At 47.1% G+C, this 19,881-nt stretch overlaps 1 protein-coding gene across 1 annotated transcript in view; it reads right to left on the bottom strand.

Moving 5' to 3' along the window:
• LOC135057406 (exocyst complex component 6-like) overlaps window positions 1–19,881 on the bottom strand; it is a 437,778-nt gene that overhangs the window by 398,326 nt on the left and 19,571 nt on the right. Inside the window, exons 3-4 of the mRNA XM_063963297.1 lie at window positions 12,786–12,883; window positions 5,418–5,523 (exon numbers count right to left, since the gene is read on the bottom strand). Of these exons, the coding sequence (XP_063819367.1) occupies window positions 5,418–5,523; window positions 12,786–12,883 (204 nt within the window). The remainder of the gene's footprint in view (window positions 1–5,417; window positions 5,524–12,785; window positions 12,884–19,881) is intronic.

Below are 19,881 nucleotides of genomic sequence, written 5' to 3'. Positions count from 1 at the left end.
GGGAACTAGCTGTGTGTTGCAGCTTTTTCCTCTACCTTTGCCTCTCGGCAGAAAGGATGAGCCTCTAGCCCTCTTGCTTTTCTGGGGCCGAACGGACTGTACTTGATGATACGGTGCTTTCTGTTGTTGTGGGGTAGCCTGTGGCAAAAAAAATAATTTCCCAGCAGTAGCTGTGGAAACGAGGTCTGAAAAACTATCCCCAAACAGTTTTACCCCCTTATAGGGCAACTTCCATGTGCCGATTCGAGTCGGCATCGCCTGACCATTGCCAAGTCCATAACCCCCGTCTAGCGGCAATGGACCTAGCGCTTATTTTTGATGCCAGCCGGCAAATATCCCTCTGTGCATCACGCATGTATAAGACCACGTCTTTTATATGCTCTATTTTCAGCAAAATATTGTCCCTATCCATAGTTATTTTCCGACAGGGAATCTGACCACGCAGCGGGAGCACTGCACATCCATGCCGAAGCAACGGCTGGTCGCAATATAATGCCCTAGTGTGTGACCATATCTTATAGGGTAACCTCCTGCTTTCTATCAGCAGGTTCCTTCAGGGCGGCCGTACCCGGAGACGGTAGTGCCACCTTTTCTGATAAGCGTGTAAGCGCTGTATCTACCCTATGGGGTGTTTCCCCGCGTGACCTATCCTCTGGCGGGAAAGGGTACGCTGCCAATAACCGTTGTAGAAATTATAAATTTCTTACCGGGGGAAGACCACTCTTCCTCACACACCTCATTTAATTTCTCAGATGCAGGAAAAACTACTAATAGTTTTCTCTCACCAAACACAATACCCTTTTATGTGGTACCTGGGGTATAATCATAAATGTGTAATACATTTTTCATTGTCTCAATCCTGTAATGGGTGGACCTATTTGGAGGGTACACCAGTCTCATCGATGTCGACACTGGAGTCAGTATCCGTGTCGACATCTGTGTCTGTTATCTGAGGTAGCGGGCGATTTTAGAGCCCCCCATGACATTTGAGACGCTGGAACAGGCACAAGCTGAGTAGCCGGCTGTTCCGTGTCGTCGACCTTTTATGTAAGGAGTTGACACTTTCACGTAATCCTTCCATAAGTTCAACCACAGCGGTGTCGACCCCGCAGGGGGTGACAACATATTTACAGGCATTCGCTCCGCCTCCACCTCATTATCCTCCACATACCTGTCGACACAGCCGTACCGACACACAGCACACACACAGGGAATGCTCTGATAGAGGACAGGACCCCACAAAGCCCTTTGGGGAGACAGAGGGAGAGTATGCCAGCACACACCAGGGCGCTATATATCACAGGGATAGCACCTATAAAAAAGTGTTTTCCCTTATAGCTGCATATATATTGTATACTGCGCCTAAATTGTGCCCCCCCCCCTCTCTTTTTAACCCTCTCTGTAGTGTATTAACTGCAGGGGAGAGCCAGGGAGCTTCCCTCCAACGGAGCTGTGAGGGAAAAATGGCGCCAGTGTGCTGAAGGAGATAGCCCCGCCCCTTTTTCGCGAACTTTTCTCCCGCATTTTTATGGAATCTGGCAGGGGTTAATATACATCCATATAGCCCCGGGGGTTATATGTGATGTATTTTTGCCAGCCAAGGTGTTTATATTGCTGCTCAGGGCGCCCCCCCCCCAGCGCCCTGCACCCTCAGTGACCGGAGTGTGTGGTGTGCATGAGGAGCAATGGCGCACAGCTGCAGTGCTGTGCGCTACCTTGGTGAAGACTGATGTCTTCTGCCGCCGATTTTCCGGACCTCTTCTTGCTTCTGGCTCTGTAAGGGGGCCGGCGGCGCGGCTCTGGGACCGGACTCCGAGGCTGGGCCTGTGTTCGGTCCCTCTGGAGCTAATGGTGTCCAGTAGCCTAAGAAGCCCAAGCTGGCTGCAAGCAGGCAGGTTCGCTTCTTCTCCCTTTAGTCCCTCGATGCAGTGAGCCTGTTGCCAGCAGGTCTCACTGAAAATAAAAAACCTAAAACTAACTTTTTCTAAGAAGCTCAGGAGAGCCTCCTAGATTGCACCCTGCTCGGTCGGGCACAAAAATCTAACTGAGGCTTGGAGGAGGGTCATAGGGGGAGGAGCCAGTGCACACCAGATAGTCCTAAAGCTTTCTTTAGATGTGCCCAGTCTCCTGCGGAGCCGCTAATCCCCCATGGTCCTTACGGAGTTCCCAGCATCCACTAGGACGTCAGAGAAAACATTTTTCATTGCCTCAATCATGTAACGTGTGGCCCTACTGGAAGTCACATTCGTCTCTTCATCGTCGACACTGGAGTCAGTATCCGTGTCGGCGTCTGTATCTGCCATCTGAGGTAACGGGCGTTTTAGAGCCCCTGATGGCCTTTGAGACGCCTGGACAGGCACAAGCTGAGTAGCCGGCCGTCTCATGTCATCAACCGTCTTTTGTAAAGAGCTGACACTGTCACGTAATTCCTTCCATAAGCCCATCCACTCAGGTGTCGACTCCCTAGGGGGTGACATCTCTATTACAGGCAATTGCTCCGCCTCCACATCATTTTCCTCCTCATACATGTCGACACAATCGTACCGACACACTGCACACACACAGGGAATGCTCTGATAGAGGACAGGACCCCACTAGCCCTTTGGGGAGACAGAGGGAGATTATGCCAGCACACACCAGAGCGCTATATATATACTGGGATAACCCTATAAAAAGTGTTTTTCCCTTATAGCTGCTGTTTTTATTATTACTGCGCCAAATTAGTGCCCCCCCCTCTTGTTTCTGTAGTGCAGGACTGCAGGGGAGAGTCAGGGAGACGTCCTTCCAGCGGAGCTGTGAGGGAAAATGGCGCCCGTGTGCTGAGGAAATAGGCTCCGCCCCCTTCTCGGCGGACTTTTCTCCCGCGTTTTGCTGTATTCTGGCAGGGGTTAAAATACATCCATATAGCCCTGGGGGTTATATGTGGTGTATTTTCGCCAGCCAAGGTGTTTTTATTGCTGCTCAGGGCGCCCCCCCCTAGCGCCCTGCACCCTCAGTGACCGGAGTGTGAAGTGTGCCTGAGGAGCAATGGCGCACAGCTGCAGTGCTGTGCGCTACCTTGTTGAAGACTGATGTCTTCTGCCGCCGATTTTCCGGACCTCTTCTTGCTTCTGGCTCTGTAAGGGGGCCGGCGGCGCGGCTCTGGGACCGGACTCCGAGGCTGGGCCTGTGTTCGGTCCCTCTGGAGCTAATGGTGTCCAGTAGCCTAAGAAGCTCAAGCTGGCTGCAAGCAGGCAGGTTCGCTTCTTCTCCCCTTAGTCCCTCGATGCAGTGAGCCTGTTGCCAGCAGGTCTCACTGAAAATAAGAAACCTAAAACTAACTTTTTCTAAGAAGCTCTGGAGAGCCCCCTAGATTGCACCCTGCTCGGTCGGGCACAAAAATCTAACTGAGGCTTGGAGGAGGGTCATAGGGGGAGGAGCCAGTGCACACCAGGTAGTCCTAAAGCTTTACTTTTGTGCCCAGACTCCTGCGGAGCCGCTATTCCCCATGGTCCTTACGGAGTTCCCAGCATCCACTAGGACGTCAGAGAAAAGGGAATTCCGGAAGAGGTCATCCCTACTTTAATAAAGGCTAGGAAGGAGGTGACGGTAAAACATTATCACCGTATCTGGCGAAAGTATGTGTCTTGGTGTGAGACCAAGAATGCACCTACGGAAGATTTTCATCTGGGTCGTCTTCTCCACTTCCTACAGACAGGAGTGGATATGGGCCTGAAATTAGGCTCTGTTAAGGTACAGATTTCGGCCCTCTCAATTTTCTTTCAGAAGGAATTGGCTTCTCTTCCAGAAGTACAGACGTTTGTAAAGGGAGTGCTGCACATCCAGCCCCCTTTTGTGCCTCCGGTGGCACCATGGGACCTGAACGTGTTGCAGTTCCTAAAATTACACTGGTTTGAACCACTTAACAAGGTTGAGTTGAAATTTCTTACCTGGAAGGTGGTCATGTTGTTGGCCTTAGCATCAGCAAGGCGAGTGTCAGTATTGGCGGCTTTGTCACACAAGAGCCCCTACTTGATTTTTCATGTGGATCGAGCTGAATTGAGGACACGTCCGCAATTTTTGCCTAAAGTGGTTTCTTCATTCCATATGAATCAACCTATTGTGGTGCCTGTGGCTACAAGTGACCTGGAGGATTCCAGATCCCTGGACGTAGTCAGGGCCTTAAAGATTTATGTAGCCCGGACGGCTAGAATTAGGAAAACAGAGGCTCTGTTTGTCTTGTATGCTGCTAATAAGATTGGCGCACCTGCTTCGAAGCAGACTATTGCTCGCTGGATCTGTAATACGATTCAGCAGGCTCATTCTACGGCTGGATTGCCGGTACCAAATTCGGTTAAAGGCCATTCCACTAGGAAGGTGGGCTCTTCTTGGGCGGCTGCCCGAGGCATCTCGGCATTACAGCTTTGCTGAGCGGCGACTTGGTCGGCGTCAAACACTTTTGCTAAATTCTACAAGTTTGATACCCTGGCTGATGAGGACCTAGCGTTTGCTCAGTCGGTGCTGCAGAGTCATACGCACTCTCCCGCCTGATTGGATGCTTTGGTATAAACCCCATGGTCCTTACGGAGTCCCCAGCATCCTCTAGGACGTAAGAGAAAATAAGATTTTAAACCTACCGGTAAATCTATTTCTCCTAGTCCGTAGAGGATGCTGGGCGCCCGTCCCAGTGCGGAAACTCTGCAAGACTTGTATATAGTTGTTGCTTACATAAGGGTTATGTTACAGTTGAAATAGGTCTTGGACCGTTACTGTTGTATGTTCATACTGTTAACTGGTTATGTATGTTCCAGGTTACATGGTATGATTGGTGTGGGCTGGTATGAATCTTGCCCTTGGATTGCTAAATCCTGCCTTGTATTGTCCATCTCCTCTGGGCACAGTTCTCTAACTGAGGTCTGGAGGAGGGGCATAGAGGGAGGAGCCAGTGCACACCCATAGTCAAAGTTCTTTTTAGGTGCCCTATCTCCTGCGGAGCCCGTCTATACCCCATGGTCCTTACGGAGTCCCCAGCATCCTCTACGGACTAGGAGAAATAGATTTACCGGTAGGTTTAAAATCTTATTTTTCCAATTAATAGAAACTAGACAAATGGTCACTTCGATCAAAAATGAGGTGACTCAACACTAAAATGAGGCTCCTCACACTACAGATCAGTAGACATTTAAGGGGAAATGTTTCAAACCTTATAAATGCAATCAGCATCTAGCTATCATTTATCCAGTACATTCTATAAAATGATATCTAGAAACTGATTGGTTGCTTGCTATGGACAACTTCTTCCCTGGTCCTCTACAGAAGGACTGATACATCTCCCTCTATATTGCGTGGCAGCCACCATGATATATAACACAGCACACCCAAGCTATATAAGGACCATAGCCTGCCAAACAATCACTTCCTGAGCAGTGCTTAGTTACCTTGTCACCATCTGGATCTTGGAAAGGAAATTTGCTAATTACAGCTCTGTACTCCTCTTCGTTTGCTACCGGGATTGGGCTGTAGTTATCACCTTCAAAAATGTCCCTAAAATAACAAACAAATGAACAAAAGTAGGAAGTGGAATTACCTGGAAGGTTCCCACTACGTACAGTACTTGTTGTGCAGACAGCCACTTTGTGGGCTGAAGCGATATTCAGATGAATTCAAACTAACCGTTAACTAGGAAGCAGTGACATCAACGAGGCACCAAGCAACTCGTGCCTCACCAATGTCACTGCTTCCTCGTGAGTTTGGAGACCAAATATTGGCTTAGCCCACAGAACAGCGCCTCCACTTAGATAGGAGACAGCCACGTTTTCATAACAATATACATTAAGAAAATGAAATATAAAACAGTTTACATTTTTTCCATGAGATTGCACTGAGCAGCAGATTTGAAATGATCATACCCCAGTATCCGCGTCCGATATGGGGGAGGTGGTTGGTAAGAGTGTGCCTGTATTTAAGGGAGTGTGATTATAGAAAAGAGATGCTCTGTTATCTGACTAATACATGTGGGAAAAGGTTTGGTACGTGTGGCTGAGGCACACTAGTTGTCCTATATAGTATGTAGGGCTATACATATTAAAACAGTCATTAATATACTTGTGGTAAATATGTTTTTTTTTTTAAATAAAAGTACTGGGAGGGATTTTACACCTACTGATACCCATCAGAAGAGTTATCTTTAACTTGACACAAAGTTACTGGAGACCCCTTACACCATAAAGAAGTACTGTATGAGCACTGGGAGCTACGCAGAAGGTGTGACACACAGAAAGCTGCCACCTGATTGGACGAGTGACGTAGCCATTCAGGTGTAGCCACCTTTCTCTGGCTTTGCGGATCAGATGCCACTCCTGCATTTCTGCAGAAAAGGACCCCAGTACAAGCAGAGTAGAGTATAAGGGGTTATTGCATCATACGTCCAGCAGCTGTCCCACACAAGGACACCAGTCCTAAACAATACAGTTGGTGAATGAGGAGATACATACAGATGTCTAGCTATATAAATGAAGCAATGGTAATCCATTTATGTCGGAATGATGGAAAATAAGAATTTACTCACCGGTAATTCTATTTCTCGTAGTCCGTAGTGGATGCTGGGAACTCCGTAAGGACCATGGGGAATAGACGGGCTCCGCAGGAGACTGGGCACTCTAAAAGAAAGATTAGGTACTATCTGGTGTGCACTGGCTCCTCCCTCTATGCCCCTCCTCCAGACCTCAGTTAGGGAAACTGTGCCCGGAAGAGCTGACACAACAAGGAAAGGATTTGGAATCCAGGGTAAGACTCATACCGCCACACCAATCACACTGTACAACTTGTGATAGCCATACCCAGTTAACAGTATGAACAACAACTGAGCCTCATTTAACGGATGGCTCATAACAATAACCCTTTAGTTAAGCAATAACTATATACACGTATTGCAGAGAGTCCGCACTTGGGACGGGCGCCCAGCATCCACTACGGACTACGAGAAATAGAATTACCGGTGAGTAAATTCTTATTTTCTCTGACGTCCTAGTGGATGCTGGGAACTCCGTAAGGACCATGGGGATTATACCAAAGCTCCCAAACGGGCGGGAGAGTGCGGATGACTCTGCAGCACCGCATGAGCAAACTCAAGGTCCTCCTCAGCCAGGGTATCAAACTTGTAGAACTTAGCAAACTTGTTTGACCCCGACCAAGTAGCAGCTCGGCAAAGCTGTAAAGCCGAGACCCCTCGGGCAGCCGCCCAAGAAGAGCCCACCTTCCTTGTGGAATGGGCTTTCACCGATTTTGGATGCGGCAATCCAGCCGCAGAGTGAACCCGCTGAATCGTGCTATAGATCCAGCGAGCAATAGTCTGCTTCGAAGCAGGAGCGCCAACCTTGTTGGCTGCATACAGAATAAACAGCGAGTCAGACTTTCTGACTCCCGCCGTTCTGGAAACATAAATTTTCAAAGCCCGGACTACGTCCAGCAACTTGGAATCCTCCAAGTCCCTAGTAGCCGCAGGCACCACAATAGGCTGGTTCAAATGAAACGATGATACCACCCTAGGGAGAAATTGGGGACGAGTCCTCAATTCTGCCCTGTCCATATGGAAGATCAGATAAGGGCTTTTACATGACAAAACCGCCAATTCTGACACACGCCTAGCCGAAGCTAAGGCCAATAGCATGACCACTTTCCACGTGAGATATTTTAGCTCCACGGTCTTAAGTGGCTCAAACCAGTGGGATTTCAGGAAATCCAACACAACGTTAAGATCCCAAGGTGCCACCGGTGGCACAAAAGGAGGCTGAATATGCAGCACCCCCGGAACAACGTCTAAACTTCAGGCAGTGAAGCCAGTTCTTTTTGAGAGAAAATGGATAGGGCCGAAATCTTGACCTTTATGGATCCTAATTTTAGGCCCATAGTCACTCCTGACTGTAGGAAGTGCAGGAATCGACCCCACTGGAATTCCTCTATAGGGCCTTCCCGGCCTCACACCAAGCAACCTATTTTCGCTATATACAGTGAAAAAGTCTTGCTGTCACGTCTTTCCTAGCCTTTATCAGCGTAGGAATAACTGCATCCGGAATGCCCTTTTCCGCTATGATCCGGCGTTCAACCGCCATACCGTCAAATGCAGCCGCGGTAAGTCTTGGAACAGACAGGGCCCCTGTTGCAACATGTCCTGTCTGAGAGGCAGAAGCCCTGAGTCCTCTGAGAGCATTTCTTGCAGCTCCGGGTACCGAGTCCTTCTTGGCCCATTCGGAGCAAAGAATATTGGCCCTCATTCCGAGTTGTTCGCTCGGTATTTTTCATCGCATCGCAGTGAAAATCCGCTTAGTACGCATGCGCAATGTTCGCACTGCGACTGCGCCAAGTAACTTTACTATGAAGAAAGTATTTTTACTCACGGCTTTTTCTTCGCTCCGGCGATCGTAATGTGATTGACAGAAAATGGGTGTTACTGGGCGGAAACACGGCGTTTCAGGGGCGTGTGGCTGAAAACGCTACCGTTTCCGGAAAAAACGCAGGAGTGGCCGGAGAAACGGTGGGAGTGCCTGGGCGAACGCTGGGTGTGTTTATGACGTCAACCAGGAACGACAAGCACTGAAATGATCGCACAGGCAAAGTAAGTCTGGAGCTACTCTGAAACTGCTAAGTAGTTAGTAATCGCAATATTGCGAATACATCGGTCGCAATTTTAAGAAGCTAAGATTCACTCCCAGTAGGCGGCGGCTTAGCGTGTGTAACTCTGCTAAATTCGCCTTGCGACCGATCAACTCGGAATGAGGGCCATTGTTCTCACTCCTCCTTTTATTACAATTCTCAGCCCTTGGGTATGAGAGGAAGAGGAGGGAATACATAGACCGACTGGAACACCCACGGTGTTACTAGTGCGACCACAGCTATCACCTGAGGGTCCCTTGACCCGGCTTAAAACCTTTTTTAGCTTTTTATTGAGGTGGGACGCCATCTAGTCCACCTGAGGCAGTTCCCATCAATTTGCAAACTGCGTAAAGACTTCCTGATGAAGTCCCCACTTTCCCGGGTGGAGGTCGTGCCTGCTGAGGAAGTCTGCTTCCCAGTTGTCCACTCCCGGAATGAACACTGCTGACAGTGCGCTTACTTGATTCTCCGCCCATTGGCTTCTACCCTCGCCACCATGCTCCTTGTGCCGCCTTGGCGGTTTACATGAACCCCTGCGGTCTGACTGGATCAGAACCGGTTGGTCGTGAAGCAGGATCTCCGCTTGACTTAGAGCGTTGTATATGGCCCTTAGTTCCAGGATATTGATGTGAAGGCAAGTCTGTTGACTTGACCACAGACCTTGGAAATTTCTTCCCTGTGTAACTGCCCCCCACCCTCAGAGGCTTGCATCCGTGGTCACCAGGATCCAGTCCTGAATGCCGAATCTGCGGCCCTCGAGAAGGTGAGCACTCTGCAGCCACCACAGGAGAGACACCCTGGCCCTGGGGGATAGGGTGATTAACCGATGCATCTGAAGAGGTGATCCGGACCACTTGTCCAGTAAGTCCCATTGGAAGGTCCTCGCATGGAACCTGCCTAAGGGGATGGCCTCGTATGATGCCACCATCCTTCCCAGGACTCGAGTGCAGTGATGCACTGACACCTGTTTCGGTTTTAATAGATTCCTGACCAGTGTCATGAGCTCCTGAGCTCTCTCTATCGGGAGATAAACCCTTTTCTGGTCTGTGTCTAGGATCTTGCCTAGGAGAGGCAGATGAGCTGTAGGAACCAACTGCGACTTTGGAATATATAGAATCCAGCCGTGTTGCCGTTACACTTCCAGAGAAAGTGATACGCTGTTCAGCAACTGCTCTCTTGATCTCGCTTGTATGAGGAGATCGTCCAAGTACGTGATAATAGTGACACCTTGCTTCCGCAGGAGCACAATCATATCCGCCATTACCTTGGTTATGACAATCCCGTACCGCAATTCTGAGGTACGCCTAATGAGGTGGATAAATGGGGACATGAAGGTATGCATCCCTTATGACCCGATTCACGATAAAGTCTCCCTCTTTTTAGGCTTGCCCTGACCGCTCTTAGCGATTCCATCTTGAACTTGAACCTTCTCAGGTATATGTTCAGAGATTTTTAATTCAATATGGGTCTGACCGAACCGTCTGGTTTCGGGATTACAACATGGTCGAATAATAACACCCTCTTGTTGAAGGAGGGGACCCTTGACCACCACCTGTTAAAGATACAATTTGTGAATTGCAGTTAACACTGGCTCCCCCTCTTGGGGGGAAGCCCGCAGGGCCGTCGGTGAGGGGGAATCTTCTCACAGTCCAGCTTGTATCCCTGAGACACAATAACTATTGCCCAGGGACCTAACAGGGAGTGAACCCACTTGTGGCTGAACTTACGAAGGCGTGTCCCCACCGGGCCTAGCTCCGCCTGTGGAGCCCCAGCGGCATAGGTGGATTTTTGTAGGGGCCGGGGAGGACTTCTGTTCCTGGGAACTAGCTGTGTTGATCCCGGCTCTGACAAGAAAGGACGCACCTCAGACTTTCTTGTTTCTTTATTCGAAAGGCTGCATTTAATAATGTTGTGCTTTCTTAGGCTGTGCAGGAATATAAGGCAAACTAGCAGAATTACCAGCTATAGCTGTGGAGACCAGGCCCGAGAACCCTTCTCCACACAATCCTCAGCCTTCCATATGCCTCTTAAGTCGGCATCATCTGTCCAATGCATATTCTACAGGACACGTCAAGCAGAGATCGACATAGCTTTGACTCTAGGACCCAGTATACTCATGTCTCTTTGGGCATGCTTTATAACTATATATCTATCACTTAAGACAGCATCTTTAATATATTTACTAGGGTCTCAATCTCTGCTGATAAGGTACCTGTCCATGCTGCCACAGCGCTATAAACCCATGCCGACACAATCGCCGGTCTGGGTAGTATACTAGAATGTGCACGCTATCTGCAGAATCCCTGAGAATAGCAAGTGCTACCGTCTGTGCAAACAGGACACCCTAGGGGAAGATTCTCAACACATCCTGGCCCTAGTGGGGAAAGGATACAGCCTGAGAATTCTCTTGTGGGAAGCTGCCGTCTCTTGTCTGGAGATTCCCGCTCTTTTTCCTCATGAGAGGAGGGAAATTTACCTCAGCATTCTTCCCCTTAAACATGTGTACTCTCGTGTCAGGGACAGATGAGTCATCAGTGATATGCAAATCATCTTTTATTTCAATATCATATATTGAATACCTTCTAGCCATCTTGGCTGTAACTTTGCATTATCGTAGTCGACAGTGGAGTTAAACTCTGTGTCGATACCAGTGTTTGTTATTTTGGATAGTGAGCATTGTGAGACTCTGAAGGTCTCTGTGACATAGGGACAGACATGGGTAGATTTCCTGTCTGTTCCCTTACCATTTGTGCAATAAATTCACCTTCGCACTTACACATATCCAAACAGGTGTCGGCGTTGTCGACGGAGACACCCTCTCACATACATATCCGCTCTATCACCCCCTTAGAGGAGCCTTTTACCTCAGACATGTCGACACACGCGTACCAACACACCACACACACAGGGGATGCTCTATTTGAAGACAGTTCCCCCACAAGGCCCTTTGGAGAGACAGAGGGAGTATGCCAGCACACACCCCAGCGCTATATAACCCAGGGATTACACTACAACTCAGTGTTTACCCAGTAGCTGCTGTACATACAATTTTTGCGCCTAAATTTATGTCCCCCCCCCCCCCTCTCTTATTACCCTTTGTGTACCAGGATACTGCAGGGGAGAGCCTGGGGAGCTTCCTTCCAGCGGAGCTGTGAAGAGAAAATGGCGCTGGTGTGCTGAGGAAGAAGGCCCAGCCCCCTCAGCGGCGGGCTTCTGTCCTGTTTCTGACTAAAAATGGCGGGGGATTTACACATATACAGTCACAGACTGTATTATGTGTATTTTTATGCCAAAGGTATTTTTATTGCTGCCCAGGGCGCCCCCCCCAGCGCCCTGCACCCTACAGTGACCGGAGTGTGTGGTGTTCTGTGGGAGCAATGGCGCACAGCTGCGGTGCTGTGCGCTACCTTAATGAAGACAGGAGTCTTCTGCCGCCGATTTCATCGCTTCTCTTCTGTCTTCTGGCTCTGCAAGGGGGACGGCGGCGCGGCTCCGGGAACGGACGATCGAGGTCAGGCCCTGTGTTCGAACCCTCTGGAGCTAATGGTGTCCAGTAGCCTAAGAAGCACAAGCTAGCTGCAAGCAGGTAGGTTTGCTTCTCTCCCCTCAGTCCCACGTAGCAGTGAGTCTGTTGCCAGCAGATCTCACTGAAAATAAAAAACCTAACAAATACTTTCTTTCTAGCAAGCTCAGGAGAGCCCACTAGGAGCACCCAGCTCTGGCCGGGCACAGATTCTAACTGAGGTCTGGAGGAGGGGCATAGAGGGAGGAGCCAGTGCACACCAGATAGTACCTAATCTTTCTTTTAGAGTGCCCAGTCTCCTGCGGAGCCCGTCTATTCCCCATGGTCCTTACAGAGTTCCCAGCATCCAGTAGGACGTCAGAGAAACTATGAAATCCATTCCCTTTATCGTATTCACATTAGTGCACCCAATGCACAAGCTGCCATACCTAGGAAGTGTATGCAGCAATAGCGGTCTCAGAAAGTGGCACTATGATGTAAGTGGATTGAATCACGTATTCAGCCTTACAGTCAAAGTTTTACACTCTCAATTAATATAAAAGGGTAATCAAAGCTAATTATTCATTTCTTATTTGTAGAACACATTTATAGTGGGATTTTGATTGGCACCTATAAACAAAATGATAGCTACCTGAACAGTCCAGCCCATTTCTTAAGCAGAGTTTCATTATATTTGTTTCTAACTTCATACAAAAGATCAAATAGGCGACTGACGGGAAATCCATATCCCTGGAAGAGAAAAACACCACATACTTAGACATTGCGCTCATTGACAACTAGCGGCTCCTGGGGTCCCCTTGTTATGAGGAAACCCAGTCCAGTCAGCAAGGAATTGCATGCACCCCCCCCCCCCCGACACACACACACACGCACGCACACACACACACACACACACACATACACACAAACACACACACACACACACACCCTTCCCCAGCATTGGTGAACCCCTTTTTACTGTACATAAACAAATACACAATTTTAAAACCTGTCATATATATGAACCAGCAAACTCTGTGGCTATCTAGTAAGACACTCCAAAACCCCTTTATCTCATAATAAAACAAGTTGTACTTGTACTCAAAAGAATTCCTTTATGTCACCAAATTCCTCCCCTCTGCCCGTGCAAAGCTTTGCTCCTCCGTAGCTGGCTCAGCTAGCCTATGTGCCCCAGCAAATTCCAACACCCGTGTGCACATGTGGCAGTTGTGCTATGCAGAGCAGCACTGAACAGGAGATTCCCACCGACCTCACCCTTATGGGACAGATATGACTGCAGTGGGGCATAGTCCTCAAATCTGGACTGTACGGTACCAACTAAATCGGGACAGTTGGGAGACACGGTAACCTGCTGGTCTGTGATGGTAATGTTTCACTGCCCTGCCACTGATGAACCTACAGTTACGGCTACACAGACACTTTCTTTAGGTTTTCAGATGTTTCCTTCTACACTTTTTATTTTTGCACCGTATAGTATGATTCCCATGCTGTGCTCTAGTTTTTCACCTTAGTTCGCATATAGGGCGTCATACCAATCTGATCGCTCGCTGCAGTTTAACGCAGTGATCGGGTCGGACCTGCGCCGGCGCCGCAGTGCGCCGGCACATGCCAGACGGCCGAAGGCCGTCGTTGCCTAGTGATCGTCTCTGCCTGATTGACAGGCAGAGGCGGTCGCTGGGTGGGAGGGGGCTGGATGGCGGCGTTAAGCCGCCGTTTAAGGGGCGTGGTCCGACCAATGCAGGCGTTGCCAGACCGTTGGGGGGGAGGCGGGCCGAGGCGGCTTAGTGATGTCACACGCAGCCGCTGCGACCTGGGCAGCAAAGAGGTTCGCCCGGCCAGCCGCAGGAGCTGCGCTGGCCAGGAGTTACTCCTCAAATGCAAAAGCTTACTCCTCAAGTTACTCCTCAAATGCAAAAGCTTACTCCTCAAGTTACTCCTCAAATGCAAAAGCTTACTCCTCAAGTTACTCCTCAAATGCAAAAGCTTACTCCTCAAGTTACTCCTCAAATGCAAAAGCTTACTCCTCAAGTTACTCCTCAAATGCAAAAGCTTACTCCTCAAGTTACTCCTCAAATGCAAAAGCTTTTGCATTTCTGCGTGGGGGGGGGCGGGACTGATATGCAGGGCGGATTAGCCCTGTGCTGGGCGTCCCCCCGCATGTCTGGGTGCCTGATCGTAGCTGTGTTAAATTTAGCACAGCTACGATCAACTCGGAATGACCCTCCCATAGTTCACTAGGTACTTAGGAATAGTTTTTTGGTATAAAGTCCCAGATTAAGCTAATTGATGCCAGGTGCAGGTCACTTAAATCGGGCCTGTCTTTTGCCTATTTACCCTAGATTGTGTTACGTTTTCCTCAATTTTGCATGTTAGTTGGCATTGGTACTTAGGCTTAGTGAGAGTCGCCTTACTGCTTATTAATATATATCAGCAGGAGCTGCTATGCTGTTAACCTCGCCTTAAGGTGCGTACAGACTAGCCGATATATAGGCTGTTCTCTTGAACAGCCGATATATCGCGGGTCCGTCGGCCAGTGTGTAAAAGCGATAAGTCTCCGTCGTTCACAGACATATCGTGTTGGCCCTGCTGCACATCCAACGGCCAATATACTGTTAGATATATTGGCACGTCGGTTTGTGTGTATGGGCAGTGAGCCGAACGCATGTACACAAGCTGCAGGAGCCAGCGGTGACTGACGCCTAGTTCATGACATCAGTCCCCGACGGATCGGGCAGTGTGTATGCACAGCACACTGCCCGATCCGGCTTTAAATATATCTGCAGATCAATTGATCTGCAGATATATCTGTAGGTGTGTACCCAGCATTACATACAGTATATTTAAATAACTCGTTTTACTTCATTGCAACACTGCCCCATGTGGTCATACAGATATTAACTGAAATATAGGAATTCTTAGCCATCAAAAATAACTTTATCAAAATAAAATATTTCTAGAGTTGTGCAACATTAGATGGAAATACACTGATTGCAGGATAGGTAAATTATTTCTCAACATACTGTAGTACAAAATATTAGAGTGGCTAATGTAGAAATATGGAGCCATTCTGGGAGTTATTCAGAGTTGGTAGCAAACCAGAAAAGTTAGCAACTGGGCAAAACCATGTTGCACTGTAGAGAGTTAGATTTGGGTGTGGTGTGTTCACACTGAAATCTAAATTGCAGTGTAAAAATAAAGCAGCCAGTATTTACCCTGCACAGAAACAATATAACCCACCCAAATCTAACGCTCTCTGCACATGTTACATTTGCCCCACCTGCAGTGCAACATGGTTTTGCCTAATTGTTAACTTTTTTTGTTTGCTAACAACTCTGCAAAACAGCCATAGTTGTACACCAATGTGGAATATAAAATGTTATCAGACCTGGGCAAGACATTGCATATCCCTTCAGAGGTGGCAGTAATCACTCCTCTGCTGCTGACTTCAATGAAATAATTTCTGCACAGTCTAATATTATATTATTATATTTTTTATACATTATTGGGTTCAAGATGTACATGAGGATCACTGGGCTATAGCTATAAATTATTGGGTTCAAGATGTATATTAGATGTATATGAGGATCAAACAAAGTGTGGGGTACAATATATTTCTAAACTATCAGGTTCTAGATGTACAGTATATGAGGATCAAATACACTGGTATATTTATAAATTATCGGGTTCTAGATGTACTGTATATGAGTATCAAATACACTGGGGTATATTTATACATTATGAGGTTCTAAATGTACAGTATATGTGGTTCAAACACACTGGGGTAAAGTTATATATTATTGGGTTCTAGAGCAGATAATTATAGTTTCCTGTTGCCACTTACTTCTTCTTCAGGGCACCAAGCCCACTACTGGGTATGTATGTTCATTAGACCACGCATGTGTGAGCAGCCATTGGCGGATGGGGATCCTCTGGATAAACTCTGTGGAATGTAGCCTATAGGCTACAGAAGTTAACCCCATAAGAAGATGGTGTTCAGTATTGGGGTCAAGATACGGAATGCTTTGCATCACACAGCTAGATAAGTTTGTCAATTAAGCAGCCCGCATAGAAACCTATGGAACTGCTGGGGCTGCTTTTGTGGTCGAAAATGGGGGATCACAGTAGATATCTCCGATATTTGCTGCATCCTCCCCAGATACATATAAGTGGCACCCAGTGGCGTAAGTTCGTCACAGCTGCCCGGAGGCAAGATAAATATTGGTGCCCCCCTATTTCCTATATTAAGATAAATATATGTATGTATGTGTGCGTGCGTGTGTGTGTGTGTGTGTGTGTGTGTGTGTGTGTGTGTGTGTGTGTGTGTGTGTGTATATGGAGTGTTCTGAAAATAAATTATATACTGTATTTATACATTTAATTGTCTTTTATTTTAAATCACACATTTCTTAGCAATCATACCCAGGATTAGAACCCATGACCTGTTACACTAACAGCCGACATTTTACTGATGGAGTTATTTGCTCCTGTACAGGAAGCATGAGAATTATAAATATATGAAGTTACGTGTAATTGTCAGAGAAGTATCTTCATATAGTTCAAATTCTCATATTTCCTATACAGGAGCAAACACCTTCATCAGTAAGTTGTCTGCTTCCAGTGTAATAGGTTGTGGTTTCTAATCCTGGGTGTGACACTTGTAAAATGTGTATCTACAGTATAATAAAAAGGGTGTGATTTGTAAGGTGCAGGGACCAGTGAGGAAGTCGGCCACTGAAAAGACAGCGACAGCTATCAATTAACTTAATTCAATGGTATCACAGAATGGGAGGAGAGGTGCCCCCCTTCAGAGCAGGAGCCCGGCGGCAGATGACTCCGTTGCCTCCCAGAGTTCTGCCTCTGGTGACACCATATATTGCGAATAGCACAAGAAAATGTGTGTTTTTGGGGAAGGTCCCACAATCTCATAAATAGGGCCCCCAGAATGTTAGGATAAAAACAGTTAAAACGTTTAACAAACATATTAAGGAGTAGAGAAAAGGTTTATACTTTGGGGGGGGAAAAACAATTCTAATTAGGCACAAAGAGTTAGTAAAATTTGTAATAAATCAGAATTGGCCCCAAAGGTTTATTTCCGTTTTTAAAATACCTTATGATTAAGTTCACTGCAGTTTACTTTAAAAAAATAAAATAACACTTTTAATTAAATAGACACAAGCTAAAGTACTGCAAATATTTCAAAGGCAACACTTTATAAAATAGTGAGTAGTTTGTGTACTTGAGCCCGTTCTTTAACACCATAAAAGAAGGCCCAGAACGCCATCTTGCTGTTGCGGTCATATACTATAGAAGTTGTATTATCTGTTACTGGCAAATACGAGGTTCATATCAATGTTCTAAACCACAGGTTCTCAAACTCGGTCCTCAGGACCCCACACGGTGCATGTTTTGCAGGTCTCCTCACAGAATCACAAGTGACATAATTAGCTCCACCTGTGGACCTTTTAAAATGTGTCAGTGAGTAATTAATACACCTGTGCACTTGCTGGGTTACCTGCAAAACATGCACTGTGTGGGGTCCTGAGGACCGAGTTTGAGAACCACTGTTCTAAACATCAGCGCTGACTTATGGGCCCTACTCACTGGCCGAGGTGCCCGACGGCCGATACGGCCGACGAGCGACCCGGCGGCGGGGGGGGCAGTGACGGGGGGAGTGAAGCTTCTTCACTCCCCCCGTCACCCGGCTCCATAGACGTGCAGGCAAATATGGACGAGATCGTCCATATTGGCCTGCATGCACAGCCGACAGGAGACCAGCGATGAACGAGCGCGGGGACGCGCATCGTTCATCGCTTAAGTCTCCACACTGAAAGATATGAACGAGATCTCGTTCATTTATGAACGAGATCGTTCATATCTTTCAAAATATCGGCCAGTGTGTAGGGCCCATAACACTATATTCTGAAGGCAAGATACGGCTAGCTTAATTGTGTGATATACAAATCAATATGAATTTTCACCGTGTATGTGGCTTAGTAAGTAATACTCTATACAAGGAAAATTGAAAATGTTGGGTTCGATGTTCTCATGACGATCTGCACGGCCGCACATTAAAAATTTGGGCAATTACATTTTTTTGCACAGTACAGACACATTGACACAATGGGGTCAATTCAATCATGGGTGATGTTCTCTACCCCTGACAGTGACTGCGGCTATGAGATGCACTTACGGTGCCGCAATAATCATGGATTTTTGTGCGCAGTTCCATAGGGTTGCACACAAAAATATGCGACTCCAGTGCGAGATTGTGCTGCAACGCGGGTGAGTTCAGGTACCGTTGGCGGCATTTATATGTCGCTGCAACATCAACACCCCCCCTTCGCCCCAACTGAATTGACTACTTAACTGTTTGCAGATCGTTTCATTATATATTACATGTTACGTATAAATATTTAGCTACACTCCGAAAGAAAATATACAAAACAAAATTGTGTTACTTTTTTCTTTAATATTGCCATGGTTATTAATTTATACAGTGCCACTACATTCCGTATTGTTATTTTTTTTTTTATTACCAGTTATTTATATAGCAAACATATTCTACTGCGCTTTTTATTGGTTCATTTTTTTAAGAGACAGTTAACCTACCAGTATATTTTTAGAAAGAAACCGGAGAACTCAGAGAAAACCAATGCAAGCATGGGGAGAATATACAAACTCCACACACAGTTAAGGCCGTGGTGGGAGTTGAACCCAAGACCTCAATGAAGTGAGGCAGTTACATCATCCCTGCTGCCATGGATGGGACTCACCATCTAAACTGTGCCCTATGAGTCCCACTCATTGGCCCTCATTCCGAGTTGTTCGCTCGCTAGCTACTTTTAGCAGAAATGCAAACGCAAAGCCGCCGCCCTCTGGGAGTGTATCTTAGCATAGCAGAATTGCTAACGAAAGATTAGCAATTCTGCTATTAAGTATTTCCTTGCAGTTTCTGAGTAGCTCCAGACCTACTCCTAGATTGCGATCACCTCAGTCCATTTAGTTCCTGGTTTGACGTCACAAACACGCCCAGCGTCTGGCCAGCCACACGTTTCTCTAGCCACTCCTGCGTTTTTACCTGGCACACCTGCGTTTTTTAGCACACTCCCTGAAAATGGCCAGTTTCCGCCCAGAAACACCCACTTCCTGTCAATCACACTACGATCAGCAGAGCGATTGAAAAGCTTCGTTCGCCCGTGCGTAAAATAGCATAGTTTTGTGTAAAATTGATTAGCGCGTGCGCCCTGCTGTGCATACGCATGCGCAGAAATGCCGGATTTTAGCCTATTAGCAATTCTGCTAAAAATAGCAGCGAGCGAACAACTCGGAATGACCACCATTGTCCATAGTGCAGTGCCACAAAATAATAAATATCTAACCCCCACTGGTAACCGGTACTAGAGGAGAGCCGTGGACGAGGGCGCAGAGTAGTGTAGTTACTATAATGGTCTGCGATGGCGTTACTGTGAGTGATGGTACTCAACTATGCAACAGAAATAAAATGGTCTGTTATGTAGGGAATATGGCACAAAGGCTACAGTACCTTATAAGCACAGCTGGGGACACATTTGTTTAAAAGAAAGAAGTTGCGTATTTAATACTAGGTACCCAAATAGAAGTTATTATTTGTTGATCAGTGTGATGATCAGTATAACTAGCACTTTCACAAGTTTATTTTCTATTTTGCCAAAATGTGAAGTTTATATATAATACAGGATATGATTATT

The sequence above is a fragment of the Pseudophryne corroboree genome, chromosome 3 (assembly GCF_028390025.1).
Source record: "Pseudophryne corroboree isolate aPseCor3 chromosome 3, aPseCor3.hap2, whole genome shotgun sequence".
In the NCBI taxonomy this organism is placed as follows: domain Eukaryota; kingdom Metazoa; phylum Chordata; class Amphibia; order Anura; family Myobatrachidae; genus Pseudophryne; species Pseudophryne corroboree.
This window is presented reverse-complemented; position numbering and strand designations above follow the sequence as displayed.